Source organism: Grampus griseus (assembly GCF_964374135.1).
Source record: "Grampus griseus genome assembly, chromosome: 20".
In the NCBI taxonomy this organism is placed as follows: Eukaryota; Metazoa; Chordata; class Mammalia; order Artiodactyla; family Delphinidae; genus Grampus; species Grampus griseus.
In genome coordinates, this window is record NC_139014.1 from 44,684,964 (window position 1) to 44,698,906 (window position 13,943).

At 47.6% G+C, this 13,943-nt stretch overlaps 1 protein-coding gene across 1 annotated transcript in view; it reads right to left on the bottom strand.

The window, feature by feature from the left end:
- Positions 1-13,943, bottom strand: part of GLP2R (glucagon like peptide 2 receptor) — a gene marked incomplete at both ends in the record, with an annotated part of 49,298 nt that overhangs the window by 4,553 nt on the left and 30,802 nt on the right. The window contains 2 exon segments of the mRNA XM_082679324.1: positions 929-1,067; positions 8,353-8,441. Coding sequence (XP_082535450.1) covers positions 929-1,067; positions 8,353-8,441 — 228 coding nt within the window.

Sequence of the window (13,943 nt, forward strand, 5' to 3'; positions counted from 1 at the left end):
AAGATTAAGACCAAGCAACATAGGAAACCCAAGTGACTAAACTTTAGCCTTTGAAATCCCCCAAAAGATTGAAGTAAATTAAACATGGTTTCAAAATGACAAAAAGTTACCAGTGGGCGCTCTGTCTCCATTCAAAGCCACGTGCAATTCAGCTCTAACAGAAGGTAAAAAGAGCCACTGTCCAGTTGCCCCTACCATACCTCAGGCTCTGTCCCCTGGGCCTTTGGTGAGTGTGGGGATTCGATGAAATTTATTTTGACCCAAATAAAGCCACTCCAGCCAGTCTCAGCCACCTGAGCCTCCACAGCTTAGGCTCCAGACATACGAGTGGAGAAGTCATCTAGAAAGTTCAGCCCCAGCAAGCATCCCTGGAGCAGAGGTGAGACATGCCTACTATGTCCTACCTGGATTCTTGACCCCCAGAATCATGAGAAATAATAAAAATTACTGTCGTTTTAATCTGCTAAGTAATGGATGACAATTGAAGCCACGGATAACCAAAACACCCAGGTACCTGAACCACAGGTGGCCTCCTGTTTCTAGTTTCATCCCACACACACCTGTCAAAGTCCGAGAGCCTCCTGGTCTCTACTCACTGTTCATTTTGCACAAACTGTGCAGAGAACCCAGCAAAAATAGGCGCTTAATAAAAGGCTTCATGCTGACACGGTGAATATGATTGTGAGTCACACCAACTATTAGAGTGCCGGAAACAAACCACTTTTCCCTTCTTAGTCACCGAGTCACGCTGGCAGGATTAAAGCAGCATTTCCATCTCCACCCCCTTCTAATGCCAAAGCCGATAAATCCTACTGGTAACCAGAGCTCTCTTTCCCTCTTCGGGCTCTCGCAATTTCCAGTGTGTTTGGATCAAGGGCATTTTGTTTTCTCCAAAGCCAAAGGCGTCCTTGTTCAGACATCAACTTACGTGGAAGGAGCTCAGAGTCAACTGAATGAAGAGTCGTATGTATCTTGGAAATCCTTCAACTTGATCGTCCGTGATGAAAGAGAAGAGAATCTCATGAACACCCAATAAAGGAATGAGGACCAGCGTGGACTTGGCCAATCTGCAAATAGCAATCAAATACGTGTCATGAAAGCCGCCTTGGGAACAGGCAACGTTTCCTGCTCTTCTGTGCATCGTTTAGCCCTAATGGCACTGATAAATAGCTGATTTTCCCTTTTGTCTCCTTGGCTACACGCTGAATGCTTTAAGGGCCGGTGTGGTCCTGTCCACTGATGCATCCCCACACCTGACTCATGGAAGATGCTCAGAAAACATGAATTGGATGAATGAATGAATGAATGGATTCCTCCATATAATGATATACCTACAGATCTTAATGTTTTGTTTGATGGATAGATTTCCATGCACATGGCTGTCACCATAGGACATTACATCCCTTACCAGGTTTGACAAGTTTCCTATTACCTAGCTAGCAGGCGCCTCTACCTCTTTCTCTATTTGGGACTTCCAGTGTCAGTGCTTTACGGAGCCTGAGAAGAGAAAGAAAATGACTTGCCCAGGGTCACGCAGCCGCTAAGTGGTACCTCCCAGCCTGGAAGTGGGGCTTCTGACCTCACACTCAGGCCTTGCACACTCCAAGCAGGATTTCATCATCTGCCCCAAGCTGCCCCCAACCCTGGTGATAGCAAGGGCAGCAGGAAATGAGAAACGGATCTTCCTCATACAAAGCCCTGTGTGGAAGCTTGCTGTTGTATACACTCTACACAAAAAAGACAAACATTCCTTTGTACCGCCCACGTGCAAATGCACAGCTGGGACCCAAACATCCCATACCGCATACTGGTGGTTCCCAAGTGGACAGACTATTAGAATTCCTTACGGAGCTTTTAAAATAGATATATTTTTATTGGTTGGCTCTCTCTCTATATAGCTTCCTGAGCCCCAGTGTCAACCCCCTGAATCAAAACCTCTGGAGGTTGGATTCTGGGAATGAGAATCTTTAAGGGACACCCCACAGGATACTGACAAGCAGCCACGTTTGGGAACAACTGCTCTTCACCATTGAGCTGCTTCTTGATTTCAAACTACATTAGCACAGGTGACCTATTCAGGGCATACACAAAGCTACTGTCTGATACACATTGGGGAAAAAAGAGCTTAAATTTGATGATTTTTTTTAGCCCAAGTCCTTGTCTTAAAGGGCCAAACTAGGAGAAGTTTCCTCCCCACTGAATAAAAACCCCGTGGAATTAAAGATGTGGAAACAGAGAGGGTCAGCAGCCCCTCATGGGCAGTATCTTCAAGAAGGTTTAACTTTCTGCAAGAGAAAGTGCTTACTATGAAACTTGCATCTGTGAGAGTCATTCAGATGCAGTGTTATCAATGAAACAAAAAAACTCACCTTCGTGCCCTAAAAGGACCTAAAGCCTGTAACAGTTGAGTAGGAGTCACCAAGGAGAGGGACTCCCCCGGAGCATATGGGCTGAGCGTCCCAGGGCCTCGATGGTCAAGGGGAGGCCAAGGAGTGGGGAGTCTGAGACACAGGCCCTGGTTACGTGGTTCTCCTGAGCCGAGCTCACACCTACTTGCACATCCACACTCACCCGTGCACACTCACTTAGCTGAGCAACATTAAGGTGTTCCCAAGGAGAGACTATTTCAAGAGTTCTGGGTTTTGCTTGTCTGTCTAATTTCCAGGAGTGTTTTAAAACCCTGTAGCTCAGAGGTTGCCAAGTGGCAACCGTGGGTTATAGTTGACCTGCAGACAGTCTTTGCTAATGCTAGGTAGTGATTTTTGCTATTGGAGCCATCCTTAAAAAATAAGGTGGGGCTTCCCTTGTGGCGCAGCGGTTGGAGGTCCGCCTGCCGATGCGGGGGACGTGGGTTCGTGCCCCGGTCCGGGAAGATCCCACGTGCCGCGGAGCGGCTGGGCCCGTGAGCCACGGCCACTGAGCCTGCGCGTCCGGAGCCTGTGCTCCGCAACAGGAGAGGCCACAGCAGTGAGAGGCCTGCGTACCGCAAAAAAAAAAAAAAAAAAAAAAAAAAAGGTGATTTCAAGCAAAGGGGTCCAGATCTTCAGCTTCCTTTGAAAAATGGGGAGATCTGGCCATGCTAGGCCCCAGTTCCTGCTTGGCAATCGTCGGTTACAGCCTTTAGAGGGAACCCGCATTCTCCAACCCAACCAGCCTCCTTGGCCCTTGCAAGTGTGTGAGTCTGCGACCCTTGCTCTGCGCTATGTGGGTTTTAATGACACATACTTACACGCAGACCCACGTCTTACCATCAGCTTATTCTTGGGGCCATGCTACTACATTATGCTTTTAAAATAAACTTTTCATTTTGCCATAATGTTAGATCTACAGAAAAGTAGCAAAGATCATGTAGAGAGTACCCACATACCCTTCACTGAGTTTCCCCTAACGTGAAAACCCTCCAGAACCATGGTACCTTCGGCAACGCTAAGAAGCTAATGTCGGCATATGGCCAATAACCATACTCCAGACTTTAACCAGATTTCACCAGTTCCACTAATGTCCTTTTCACATTCCAGAATCCAGGATCCCACACTTAGTACAGGAGGATTTTTAAGGAATGATCATCTTTTTATGAGGTTTTGGGCCATTTTAATAACTGCCACCTCTCTGGGTGGATGTCAGAAGGAATTTCCCACTCCTCACCTGATTCTCAATTCTCCTTGGACAAAGGACTATTTGCGTCTCTGTTCAGATGAAAATCCATAAATATCTATAGCAGCATCCTCTTATGAACTGTGTTTATGCCTGTTTCTCATCTACAGTCATTTGTTTATTTAAATGGTTTAGTTTATTGCCGTCGGTTAGCTCTTCAACAGATATTGGGCATCTGCCCTGGACATATGATCAAGCAGGAGGATCTGGGGCCAAAGGCAACGGGACACGGGGCAGAACCTGGGGCCTGGGTTCAAATCCCAGCTCCGCCAATTACTAGCGATGTGGCCTTGGGAAAATTATTTAACCTCTCTCTCTGTAAAAATGAGGATTATACTACTAATAATATCATCTGAAATGTTAAAATAATTATAAAAATACTAGTAGCAATAACTCCTGACAGTGTCATTGTAAGGGTTAAATAATATGGGGCCAACCCTCAGAATAAATGGTACCCGATACATCATGTGCAGTCAATAACATTTAGCTATCACCGTTTTTAAAGCATCTGTCCCTGTCCTCAAAGTTGCTCACAACCTCAGTGACTTGGATTATTTTTCTCCCATTTTTCTGAAAGTTCTTTCAGAAAGGGGTCTGGGGTTTAGCATGTTAAGAAATGATTCTCCTTTATAAGTTCCTTAAGAGCTCTGCCCCATGCATCACACGGAAAGTTAAGATCGTTTATCTAGGAGGAGAGAGTCACCTCCATGCCGGGAACCACAAAGAACAGAGAACTCCCTCCCAGCTGAGGGTCCACTGGTGTCTGTCCACGATCCAGGGACATTGCTCTTTCTCCAGGCTTGGCTCAGCTGTCCCTGTCCAGACCAGGCAGGCAGCTGGGCTGGTTACAGTTTCCTTCTTGAATGACAGAAGCCGGGGGCTGAGGGCTAGGACTGCAAAAGGTCTCCAGCTCCTAGCCACTTGCCTCTTTGGCAAGGACTAAGTGTGTTTAATTTAAACTTTCCTAAAATATACTCCTCGGGGCCGGGGGGGGGGCACAAATCTTGAGAACTACATTCTGAAAGTTTTCAAAATCTGGGAGAGTTGTAGGCTGGGCTGTTCCTACCAGTTAGGACAAAATGCATTTGGGCCCCATTGCCCCTTCCTCCTTCCCCCCTAGCAGGGGGCCCTAATGGAAGGGGACGTGGAAGAGGAGAACCTTTCAACATGGAGGAGGGCAGTGTGAGCTGGGGGCGCTCATGATCCGTTGGGGTGACGGGAAGCAGCCTTCCCAGAACTTAGAAATGAGGAAGTTAGCGCTGCTGTGACAAGGAGATGGGCAAACGTGCTTCTCGACGCTGTAGGATTCCCTGGCCCAGAGAGTAAAATAAGGTGGCCTGGGTGTGTCCTAAGAGACAGAGCCCTGACTTTTTGCTAATTAATAAGCATAAGCTAATCAACTGTATTGCACTCTGCGTGAAGAAAGAATAAACAGAAAGCACATGGCCAACCAAAATGGCAGGAAAAGTCACAAAGAAGCAGGACGTTCTCAGTACTCATCCGGCCCTAGGGGTGGAGACTCTGGGGAATGAACCTCCCTCTCACCGGGACGGGTGCACCCCAGGGCAGTGGTGGTTTCTCAGGCCACCGTCAGTGGTCCTTCAACACTAACCCCTTTACTTTGATGACATGATCACCAAGCAGCATTCTGGTGACGGCTTTGGCTTTCTGGATCTTCTGGTGTCAACTCTACAAGGAGTGCAGGCACTAGCAGGAACGTCCCACTCCCACTTTCCACAGACGCTAAGAATGAATAATTGTATAGTCTGGTTTGTAGATCAGTCTCTTGTTCAGTTAGACTTACTTAGACTAAGTTAGACTAAGTTAGAGTTCAGTTAGACTTAGCCCTCCAAAGTCTCAGCCACTTTGGCCACTCTTAGCCGAAGTCTCCCCAGGACAGTCCCCAGGTGGTAGACATCAAACTCGCCAAGGGGAGGTGTCTCACGCTGGGAGGCCTCCAGGTAGGCAGGTTCCTCTTTTCCAGATTTTACCTTGAAGAAGGATGGGGAAGTTTCCAGACAGATCGTTTATGCCAGGCAGGGTTACTCTGTCTCTCCCCAAAATAGCTGTCCTGAATCACTGCTCTGCCATGGAGGTCTCCCCAGTATATTGAGTTACACCTCCGGAGATAATTGCCTCCTAATTGGGTGTGCACACTTCAGGGCTGTACGAGGAAATCCATTTGGTGTTGGAAGAATAGAGAATAGAAGTTCTGTGTGTGTTACATTTTTATCTATCCTTTATAATTTTCTTTATTTTGGTGTATCACGTGTGTAGTAGTTCAGTAAACCATGTATATATATGATGAGTGACATCATTCTTTACTAATAGACACGTGATCAGAAAAGTTTGAAAGGGGCTTCCCTGGTGGTGCAGTGGTTAAGAATCTGCCTGCCAATGCAGGGGACACGGGTTCAAGCCCTGGTCCTGGGAGATCCCACATGCTGCGGAGCAACTAAGCCCATGCGCTGCAACTACTGAACCTGCGCTCTAGAGCCTGCAAGCCACAACTACTGAGTCCGCGCAACACAACTACTGAAGCCCCGTGCCTAGAGCCCACGCTCCTCAGCAAGAGACGCCACCGCAATGAGAAGCCCGCGCACTGCAACAAAGAGTAGCTCCCGCTCGCCACAACTAAAGAAAGCCCGTGCACAGCAACGAAGACCCCAACATAGCCAAAAATTAATTAATTTTTTAAAAAAAGTTTGAGAGCCACCGTCTTGGATAACTCTAGAGAAGAGCCTGGAAAAGAGGCTGTCAAGGCTGCTTAGAAACACATTTGCCACGGCTGACCAGAAAGCTGCATGCGTTATTTCACTAGAACATCTGGCCCCGTGGTGCCCCCACTCTGGCTGTGTATCCGAATCTTCTAGGAACTCTCCTGTAAGAAGTCCCTGTGTGGGGCTCCAACCCTAAGTTACTGAACCAAACATCCAGTAGAAGAGCTCACACATTAGGGCTTTTGGCCGGCTGTCTGGTGATGCTTAAAATAGCCAGGATGGAAAACTATCGTAGGGGCCACTGTGGGTCTGACGCTCGGGCATGGCCCCAGCAGTACCTGGTGGGCTTTGGAGGCACAAAATGGCAGGGTTCAGGCTCTCAGTCTGTGTGGAAAGTGGTGCCTTGGCGTTCGTCTGCCCCATTTCTGTCTCCCGGGAGTGCTGTCCTCTGTTGGGTTTCCACGGTGCCTGGTTAGTGAGAGGATTCCCTCCCTAAATGGACCCAGGCAGGGTAGGTGGGAGAAGCCCTGCTCTTGGCCCTGGACCTCCATCCTCACAGAGTGGTGAGAGGCTGAGCCTTGGGAAAAGGGCCAGAGAGCCTGTCAGCCACTTGCAGGCTCGGCCAGAGGCGCCGAGAAAGACGGCGTAGCTCTGTGTGGTCCAGGCCAGCCCAAGTGTCCCAGGGCCAGGGGCAGGTTACGCAACAGTAGAGCCAATACCGTGCATATTTGCCTGGTCCTGAATGGGGTGTTTACCCTTCTGGAACTCCCGGGGGTGGTGGGGGTTAGGTTGACAGGATTTGGCGTCTGGACACCCGGGGCAAATACCACGCACCACATCTGATTAGATTGGGACAGGCGTAACTAGGACCTCCTTTAATCCTGATCACAGGCAGAGGATGGGTCTGGGGTGACGCTCCCATGTGACATACTAGAAGGCAGACCCAGGGAGGCCAAGCAACTTGCCCAAGGTCAGTGTGGGGTCAACGCCAGCATCAGCCCCCCGACTCATGTTCCACACCCACATCCCGGTCCTTGGCGAGTTAGAAAGTGTGCTCCTCACAGATGGGGCCCCCATCCTATTCACCTTTTGTTTGAAGCACGGTGCCCAGCGCATTTTAGACATTCATTCAATGTTTGTCAGATAAATGGACAAACTACCTCCCCGGCACACCCGGCTCGGGGCCCGTTCTGGCCTGAGAGAGGGAGAAGCTGAGGTAGAGCCGCCCTCACTCACACCTCCACCCCTACCACAAGGACTAAAATCTCTACCATGGGAGAGGAGCTCTGGGTTAAAACCCTCTGTCCCCAAGAAGTGCACACGTCCTACAGAAAGCAGAGTACCTGGGAAAGGTGGGAGGGAGCCCTTTCTCTCTCACTCATGCATCATTTGAGTGACAGCAATGCAGAGCTCAATAAACACCCAGGATCTGACTTACTCTGCGATGGGACCGCTGTCACCACGGAAAGCAGAACACGGGATGCAGCAATGGCAAGTCACAAAGAAAGCGTGACTGTGTGAAGAATGTTCCCTTGGACTCCAAAAGTTTGTGGCTGTATTACTCAAGGTCTTACAAATACCCAAATACTCTCTCCTGAGTTACAGTATACCCTTTATTCTGTTGCCTCAACTCCTTCCCGAAGGAAGGCAACGGTCAAACTCCCTTTCGTGTGACTCCTTCCTGTCCCCGTAAAGCACCCATTCTTAGGAGCATTTTAACAGTGTCCTGCTGGGGAATGTGTGTGCCCTTCACTACTCACCACTGACTTCATTTGCATGGGCTCGGAAGGTCCTCACCTTTGGCAAAAGCCCTACATGATCCCACGGCGCCTTTTTCAGAGGGGCTCTTGCTGACACCCTTGTGTCCGGAGATAAACGTACTAATGCAATGTTACCCCCTTCCTGGGACATTAGCCAGAAGGGCCAAAAGGGGTAAAAATAATCTTGGGCTCTTGGGTACTGACCTCAGGCCACTCACCTGTATTTATAATCTCTGAAGCACATTTGATGAGCTTTGAGCTTAGAGATGAGAAGCTTGAGGATTTTCAAGAAGATGAAGAAATTGACCTTGAAGAAAACACAGGTATGAGTAAGTGATGTGGCTAGGAATATCAAGGTCACCCTGGACCCGCCGTCAGATCCTTGTTCGGGGAAATCAGGGGCAGTCTGGTAGTCAGCTGGTCAGGTGGCAAGTGGTCAGGGTAATCCCCACTCTCCCTAAGGCCATCTCAACTGAGAGCCTAGAAAGGGCGCTAAAAAGCCACCTGGTTTATTCTTCTGCCTCCAGGAGACCCAACAGCTGTCCGACAAAGGCAGATGGACATTTACATTATTATTTTTTTAATTTGTTTTGTTAACGTCTTTATTGGAGTATAATTGCTTTACAGTGGCGTGTTAGTTTCTGCTTTATAACAGAGTGAATCAGTTATACATATACATATGTTCCCATATCTCCTCCCTCTTGCGTCTCCCTCCCTCCCACCCTCCCTATCCCACCCCTCTAGGTGGTCACAAAGCACCGAGCTGATCTCCCTGTGCTACGCGGCTGCTTCCCACTAGCTATTTTACATTTGGTAGTGTATATATATGCCCATGCCACTCTCTCACTTCGTCCCAGATTACCCTGCTCCCTCCCCGTGTCCTCAAGTCCATTCTCTACTTCTGCATGTTTATTCCTGTCCTGCCCCTAGGTTCTTCAGAACCGTTTTTTGTTTTGTTTTGTTTTTTTACATTCCATATATATGTGTTAGCATATGGTATTTGTTTTTCTCTTTCTGACTTACTTCACTCTCTATGACAGACTCTAGGTCCATCCACCTCATTACAGATAACTCAATTTCGTTCCTTTTTATGGCTGAGTAATATTCCATTGTATATATGTGCCACATCTTTATCCATTTATCTGTCGATGGACACTTAGGTTGCTTCCATGTCCTGTCACAGGGCTTCAGTGAACATTGTACAGTGGTACGTATATATATATATATTTTTAATTAATTAATTTATTTATTTTTGTCAGCATTGGGTCTTCGTTCTGTGCACAGGCTTTTTCTAGTTGTGGTGAGCAGGGGCTACTCTTTGTTGTGGTGCGCGGGCTTCTCATTGCAGTGGCTTCTCTTGTTGCGGACCACGGGCTCCAGGCGCACGGGCTTCAGTAGTTGTAGCACGTGGGCTCAGTAGTTGTGGCTCGCAGGCTCTAGAGCGCAGGCTCAGTAGTTGTGGTGCACAGGCTTAGTTGCCGCACAGCATGTGGGATCTTCCCGGACCAGGGCTCGAACCCACGTCCCTGCCAATCCCCTGCATTGGCAGGTGGATTCTTAAACACTGTGCCACCAGGGAAGCCCTCATGTGTCTTTTTGATTTATGGTTTTCTCAGGGTATTTGCCCAGTAGTGGGATTGCTGGGTCATATGGTAGTTCTATTTTTAGTTTTTTAAGGAACCTCCATACTGTTCTCCATAGTGGCTGTATCAATTTACATTCCCACCAACACTGCAAGAGGGTTCTCTTTTCTCCACACCCTCTCCAGCATTTATCGTTTGTAGATTTTTTGATGATGGCCATTCTGACCGTTGTGAGGTGATACCTCATTGTGGTTTTTTTTTTTCAAATAGATTTATTTATATCTATTTTATTTATTTATTTTATTTGTTTTTGGCTGTGTTGGGTCTTCGTTGCTGCATGTGGGCTTTCTCTAGTTGTGGCGAGCGGGGGCTACTCTTCGTTGTGGTGTGCAGGCTTCTCATTGTGGTGGCTTCTCTTGTTGCAGAGCAGGGACTCTATCTAGGTGCACTGCCTTCAGTAGGTGTGGCACGTGGGCTCAGTAGTTGTGGCTCACAGGCTCTAGAGCGCAGGCTCAGTAGTTGTGGCACACGGGCTTAGTTGCTCCGCAGCATGTGGGATCTTCCCAGACAAGGGATCGAACCCATGTCCCCTGCGTTGGCAGGCGGATTCTTAACCACTGCGCCATTGGGGAAGCCCCCTCTTTGTGGTTCTGATTTGCATTTCTCTAATGATTAGTCACGTTGAGCATCCTTTCACGTGTTTGTTGGCCATCTGTATGTCTACTCTGGAGAAATGTCTATTTAGGTTTGCTGCCTATTTTTGGATTGGGTTGTTTTTTTGATATTGAGCTGCATAAGCTGCTTGTATATTTTGGAGATTAATCCTTTGTCAGTTGTTTCATTTGCAAATATTTTCTCCCATTCTGAAGGTTGTGTTTTTGTCTTGTTTATGGTTTCCTTTGCTGTGCAAAAGCTTTTAAGTTTCATTAGGTCCCATTTGTTTATTATTTTATTTCCATTACTCTAGGAGGTGGATCAAAAAGGATCTTGCTGTGATGTATGTCATAGAGTGTTCTGCCTATGTTTTCCTCAAAGGGTTTTATAGTGTCTGGCTTTACACTTAGGTCTTTAATCCATTTTGAGTTTATTTCTGTATGTGGTGTTAGGAAGTGTTCTAATTTCATTCTTTTACATGTAGCTGTCCAGTTTTCCCAGCACCACTTATTGAAGAGGCTGTCTTTTCTGCATTGTATATTCTTGCCCCTTTTGCCAAAGATAAGGTGACCATATGTGCGTGGGTTTACCTCTGGGCTTTCTATCCTGTACCACTGATCTATGTTTCTGTTTTTGTGCCAGTTCCATACTGTCCTGATTACTGTAGCTTTGCAGCTTTCTGAAGTCAGGGAGCCTGATTCCTCCAGCTCTGTTTTTCTTTCTCAAGGTTGCTTTGGCTATGCAGGGTCTTTTGTGTTTCCATACAAATTATAAAATTTTTTGTTCTAGTTCTGTGAAAAATGCCAGTGGTAATTTGATAGGGATTGCATTGAATCTGCAGATTGCTTTGGGTAGTATAGCCATTTTCACAATATTGATTCTTCCAATCCAAGAACATGGTATATCTCTCCATCTGTTTGTATCATCTTTGATTTCTTTCATCGGTGTCTTACAGTTTTCTGCATACAGGTCTTTTGCCTCCTGAGGTAGGTTTATGCCTAGGTATTTTATTCTTTTTGTTGCAATGGTGAATGGGAGTGTTTCCTTAATTTCTCTTTCTCCATTATTATTTGTAATTAACAGGTACTGAGTACTTACCATGCCAGGCACTGGGCTAACTTTCCATACATTATTTTGTTTAATCCTCACAACAACCCTCTGAGGAAGCCACACTATTTTAATGCCATGATACAATGAGAAAACAGAGGCACAGAGGAGACAAGTACTATTCCCAAGCTTGCACAGCTAGTAAGTGGCTGAGCTGGTAATTAATTAAATTCAGATTTGTCTAATTACAACCCTCCCTTCACTTAAACAGAATCCCACACTGCCTCCCACTGTAAAGAACTCCAGGTCTATTGGTGTTGAACTTGAGGACCTGTTGCTGCCACAGAATTCACTGGAAAGCACACGTTCTCTACTCTCTAGATGACTTTCCACAACTGTCATGAACTGGGAAAATTCGACCCTTGATTATCAGCTTTGGTAGAAATTTTAAAATATGTCTGCATAGGGAGGGGCTTCCCTGGTGGCGCAGTGGTTGGGAGTCAGCCTGCCGATGCAGGGGACGTGGGTTCGTGCCCCGGTCCGGGAAGATCCCACGTGCCGCGGAGCGGCTGGGCCCGTGAGCCATGGCGGCTGAGCCTGCGCGTCCGGAGCCTGTGCTCCGCAACGGGAGAGGCCACGACAGTGAGAGGCCCGCGCACCGCAAAAAACAAACAACAACAACAACAACAAAATGTCTGCAGATTCTTTGACACGTCTCCCTTCACAAGGCAGAGCCTAATTCGCCTTTTCTCTCTGGGATGTGAACTAGTTCAGTTATTTGCATGTAATGAAAAGAATATGGTAGGAGTGATGCTGTGAGTTCTGAGGCTAGGTGCTCAAAAGGATGGCTTCCACCTGGTTCTCTCTCTCTCCCTCTCCCTCTGGGGAAAACCAGCCACCATGTTGTGAGGACGCCCAAGCAGCCCGTGGAGAGACCCATGTGGGGAGATTGAGTCCTCCGACCAACAACCAGCACCACTTGCCAGCCTTAGAAGCTGATCTTCCAGCCCCAGGCTTCAGATGGCTGCAGCCCTGGCCAACCTCTAGACAGCAACCTCATGAGAGGTCATGGACCACTGGAAACGCAGAACAGCAAGTGGTCAAATGTAAGCAGGGCTTGGAGAACGAGAACAGGGTTTATGAGACGTGAGACTGGAGCGGGAGGGAGGGCCAGGTCCTGCAGAGCCTTTCATGGCCACACTAAGGAGTTTGGGTTTTCTTCTGAAAACAGGGATGATGGATTTCAAGCTGGCAAGTGACCTGATCAGATTTGCATTTCTGCGCTTCAGAAAGCTCATTTTAGCAGCAAGCGTGGAGACTAGATTGAAGGAAGGCGAAGCTGGAGGAAGGGAGACCAACTGGGAGGCAGTTTCAGAGTTCCTGAGGAGGATGATGGAGAGGTGACGTAAAGAGCAGCCCTGGTGGTTCAGCGATGGAGAGGAGATGGATTAGAAATTATTGAGGAGTTTGAGTCAGATGACCTTTGTGACCGGCTGGATGGGAGATCAAAGATGACCCCAAGGTTTCATGGTAGATCTCAATGTGTGGTCGTGCCATTCCCCAAGAGAATGACCACACAGAGAAGGAAGGGCACTGGGGGGACGGGGACCTAGCAGTTTTGGACACAAGAGATGTCCCAAGGCAGTGAGATATTTACGTCCGGAGCTCAGCAAGGAGGTCCCAGTCAGAGCATGGAGCCATTGGAGTTGGTGAGATTGTCCAGGGAGGCTGTGGAGACTGGGAGAAAAAGAGGGTTCTGAGAATTGCCTTGTAATGAAGGGAAAGGTAGAGGAAGTGGAGACATCAGAGGAGGTTATGAAAGAGGAGCCGGGGCAGTCGGAGTGCGCCACAAGGACGTGGTTTCCTGGAAGCTCACAATGGGTAGAATTTTAAAAAGGTTTAAGTGCTACCGTAATCTGAAGGCGAAATAAGACCACACTTAGCGACAGGGAGCTCACTTAAGAGAAGCTGCAGGAGACAAGAGACAGTAAGTGTAGACCACATTGAAGAGACTTGACTGCAAAAGGAAGCAGACGGATAGAACAGTAGTTGGCAAGGGCTGCGGAATGGAGATAATGTCTCTCAACTGAATTGTGGGGCTAACAGTGGTTTGGGGGTACAGTTGTTTTTAAAATTGAAAAGACTTCAAAGTGCCTCTATGCAATGGAGAAAGAGCCCATAGGGACGGTGGTTGGGTGGCAATTAACGGAGTAAAGTCTCTGCAGACATTGAACCAGCACAACACTGATGTCCTTGTCTTAAACCACAGATTGAAACACGAGCTGCAGAATCCAACACGTACCTGTTATTACTTGTCTTATTGGCCTCAGAAGAATCAATGCGCAAAGCTGAGAGGACAGAGTTTCAGGCAAGAGGCTATTCATCCAATCCACAAGCCAGCGGGGATAATGGAGATCGCCAGCCAAAACTATTTAGTAAGAGAACACTTAGATACAAACTAAGTGTAACCAAGTAATTTATCCCATTTAATGGGATGTCTGTTTTTCATCACAAAGAGAAAACGC